The 3,825-nt window shown below is 42.2% G+C and overlaps 1 protein-coding gene across 1 annotated transcript; it reads right to left on the reverse strand.

Annotated features, from left to right (window-relative positions):
• Positions 1-823: 823 nt before the first annotated feature.
• LOC112732889 (uncharacterized) lies at positions 824-3,131 on the reverse strand. Its single transcript, XM_025781706.3, has one exon. It carries the CDS (start codon positions 2,761-2,763, stop codon positions 1,105-1,107), a length of 1,659 nt encoding a protein of 552 aa, XP_025637491.1. The 5' UTR covers positions 2,764-3,131; the 3' UTR covers positions 824-1,104.
• Positions 3,132-3,825: the final 694 nt, after the last annotated feature.

Consider the following 3,825-nt stretch of genomic DNA (forward strand, 5'->3'; position numbering starts at 1 on the left):
ATTCCGGCATATAAAATTGAATTTTTTTGAAAAAAAATAATTTTTTTTATAATAGAAAAAATTCCCAGTTTTTACTTTTTACCCACTACCGCAACATTTCCACAATTTCCACCTTCTTCGTCCGTTCTTAATTAATGATATGAAGTTAAAGTCTATTATTGCTTTGCAAACACTCGTTGAAACTGGAATTATTGGAACTCGTAACTGAATTTTCAGCTGAGTAGTTATAGCAATAACAGCTATACTATTATTTTATGAAATCGACCGCTGAATTCCAAAGATTCACATTCTCCAACACACAGCTGTCCCCGTAGACTACCATAACATATTATGTGTCAATATCGATTAGTTAAGACTTAAGACCTAAGACTTACGACTATGACAACACAATCGGTTGGAAATTCAGCACATAACACCACCACCTTGAGTATATACTCGTAATCCAACTGACCCGACTAAGACTCAGTCCCCTAGCAAACTTTTTCTTTTTCCAACTTCAAGAACCTGAATCCAAGAGCTTTGATTAAAGGATCAAATTACCTGTCATGTTCAACAACTATGTGGTGTATAACTAAGTAGTACTTTCATCAGCCTGAAGAGATTAAGGTAGGGTCCTTATTTGTCAAGGCAACAGCCAACCATAGTGCAATAAAGGCAACCCCATAGCCATAGGCATATAATGCAGGGTCCAGAGCTAATGCACATGGTGGTCACAACAAAGTGGCACACCTTTCTAATCGAATAGTATAATAAGTTCCAAGGAAACAAACAAATAGCTAGCTACTCATAAAAGATCAGAATAAATACAAACATGAGATGAAGATTGAAGAACATGAACTCAACTCAGTTAGATCATGAGCCTTATGAACACAATTACTAACATATCACAAAATTAACTTAAATACACACCAGATATACACACTTGAAAAAACTAAAAGCAAAAAGGAAAAATAAATTAGATAAAGAAGAAAGAAGAACTGAACAAAAACTATGATACATAGAGAGAGGGAGAGAGAGATGAATGAATCAAGGCCTGCCTTATTATAATCCTATAGTGAGTGTTTGTCTGTGTGTAACTGCTGGATTCATGAGTAGGTTACCGTTTTAGGGTCTAGCAAAAACACCCCAAATCTTGGCACGACCAAGGCTCTCTAAGAGCTTCTTGGAACCAGGGACATCCATGTCCACAAGCTTCTGAGTGTAAACACAAGCACCAGCAGCAACCATCTGCTTCTTACACTTCTTGGAATGAACCAGCGACTCCAGCAACGACACCGGGTACCTCTTATCCAAACCCACCACCGAAGGGTTCAACAGCTGAACCGCACTCACTATCCCTCTCTCGTCCTTCCGAAACACTCTCCGATTCCCTGCATGCATCAGCATCACCGACAATGCTTTCGCACCCGCCTCCTTCTCCTCCGTGCTCTTCCCGTCCACCAGCATCTTTATCAGAGGGCTAACGCCGCCGCACTCACCCAACTCCTTCCTTGCTCTTGCGCTCTCCAAACACATAGCATATGCGGCTCTACCTGCCGCAACTCTAACCGCCATAACTCCGGACCCCAATGCAGCCACCACACGCGGCACAACAAACCCATCGGAGACAACAACGTCCGCCACGCGCGAACACGAAGCCAGCTGACCCAGAAATTCAATTGCTACATCGGGGCTCCGACCCGACTCCCAGAAATTCTTCAAGCTCTCCAGCGCACCTTCCCTAACCACCGAAAGCTTCAAGCTTTGGTCCTCAGAGACTAAACCACAGAGGCAGGCGATGGCATTCTCTTGCGCCAACGCAGTTCCGGAAGAAGCGAGACCCAAGAGGACGAAAACAGCGTTTTCTTCTACGAGATTCTCCTTGATCTCGGCGAAGCGCGATAAATTCCTGAGAACGCCGGCGGCGGAGGCTTGAGAACCGGGAGTGCCAGCTTGGCAGATCTCCAAGAGCGACGAGATTCCGCCGCGTGAGCCTATGGCCCTGGCGTTCTCCTTCGAGTAACTCAGCGCCTGAAGCGCTATGCAGGCTTTCTCCTTCGCGAACCCGCTTCCGGAATCGAGGACCCGGAGGAGATGGTTGAGGAGAAGCAAGCCCTCGGCAGCGAGGACGGGCTTGCTGGTGTCGACGGTTGAGATTCTGGCGATGGCGGCAACGGCTTTTTCCTTGGACTCAGAGGAGGTGGAGTGATCCAGTGTGCGCACGAGTACCGGGACCACGCCCTGCGCGACGGCGATGACGACGTTCTTGTCGTCCTGATGGAGAAGAGAAAGCAGGGAGTCCATGGCGGAGTTTCGAGAGTCGGGTGAGCCGATTTGGAGGCGGGTGATGAGGTTCCTGGATTGGGATCTGAGAGAGTCGCGGGGGTTGGTGGAGAGGGCGGCGGCGTTGTCGATATGGGTGCGGGAGAGGATGGTGGAGTCGTGGAGGTGGCGGTTGAGGGTGTCGAGGAGGGAGTGGAGGTCGCTCTGTGTCTTGAGCTTGCCGTGAGGGGGGTTGGGGGAGTGGCAGTGTTGGGCGAGGGAGAGAGCGTGGTGGAGCGTTTGCGAGAGAGAGCGGAGGAGGTCGAGGGATAGTGGGTTTGAGGCGGGGAAATCGGAGTCGGAGAGGTGGGTTTGGAGGTGTGTCAGTGTGGCTCCGATGAGTGACCACTTTCCCTTGAAGCTCTCCATGGATGGGATTTCGCTCAGGAGGCTTGACATCACTTCAATGCACTCCCTTACGGTCACCCCCTCCGCCTCCGCTTCGGATTCTGTTACTTTCATGCTTAACACAGATTGTTTGAGAGAGAGAGAGAGAGCGAACAGTGCTTAGCTTTAGGCTTCAGAGAAAGAAAGAAAGAAAGAACGAAGAAAGAAGGGGAAGTTAGTAGTACTGAAAATGGTTGACGACGTAAATTAACCACACGCAACCACGGTGCGTGCTTCACACCCAACATCAATAGTACTCACTTCTCACTTCTCACTTCTCATTTGCCACCCAGTAATAAAATGTGAATCCCCACCGCTATTACGGAGTTATAGTCAATTACTCAGCGCTAACCCGACCTGGCAAGAAAGTGTGAAACAGTCAAATACTCGTACTCTCATTTCAGGAGTTCTTTTATTTTTTAAATAAATAAAAAAATTATATTTACTCTTTTTTAGGCTTTTTAAATTTTTTTTTTATCGTTTTAAACCTTCTGTAACAATTTTGCAGACAGTTTATAGTATTAATTATTTTTAAACAAGAAATAAATAAAAAAAAGTTATAATTATAAAAAAATTAGAATATTATAAGACGTGAAACACGTAAAAAAAATTATAGTTAGAACTTAGAATAATAAATATTAAAAATTATAATATTTGTTGAATATTTGAATATATTTTTTTAGAAAAAATTCAATTAATAAAATATAAAATAAATACATACTAAATTCAATATATAAAAAGTTACTCCATTTATTAAAGACTTACAAATTCTCTATTAGTTTATACAAATATAATTAAACAAGTATTTATTTAATTTTTTTATATTTTGTGTAATGTAAAAAGATTAAATTTAAAAAACTAATAAAATCTAAAATAGCACTAAATTATATAAAAAAAATTAAATAAATAAGTTTGTAATTGTATAAAAATAATGAATAATAATGAGATTTAGTATCAAATGAGTTTGTTAAGTTATCAAGCTTATTCAGGTCATTGTGTTTGCAGCTAAAAGAATATAGTGATAACCAATTGAAGTAATTTCACTTTCTATTTAATATAACTCATGTTTTTATAAAATATTTGAGGGGTCATATCTCCATTGTCTTAGAGAAGCTCCGCCATTGCAGACAAGGACGA

Source organism: Arachis hypogaea, chromosome 13 (genome assembly GCF_003086295.3).
Source record: "Arachis hypogaea cultivar Tifrunner chromosome 13, arahy.Tifrunner.gnm2.J5K5, whole genome shotgun sequence".
Taxonomy (NCBI): Eukaryota; Viridiplantae; Streptophyta; class Magnoliopsida; order Fabales; family Fabaceae; genus Arachis; species Arachis hypogaea.

What these genes read in the sequence shown, in the direction of transcription:
- LOC112732889 (XM_025781706.3), bottom strand. Translation starts at nt 2,763, where the DNA reads ATGAAAGTAACAGAATCCGAAGCGGAGGCGGAGGGGGTGACCGTAAGG.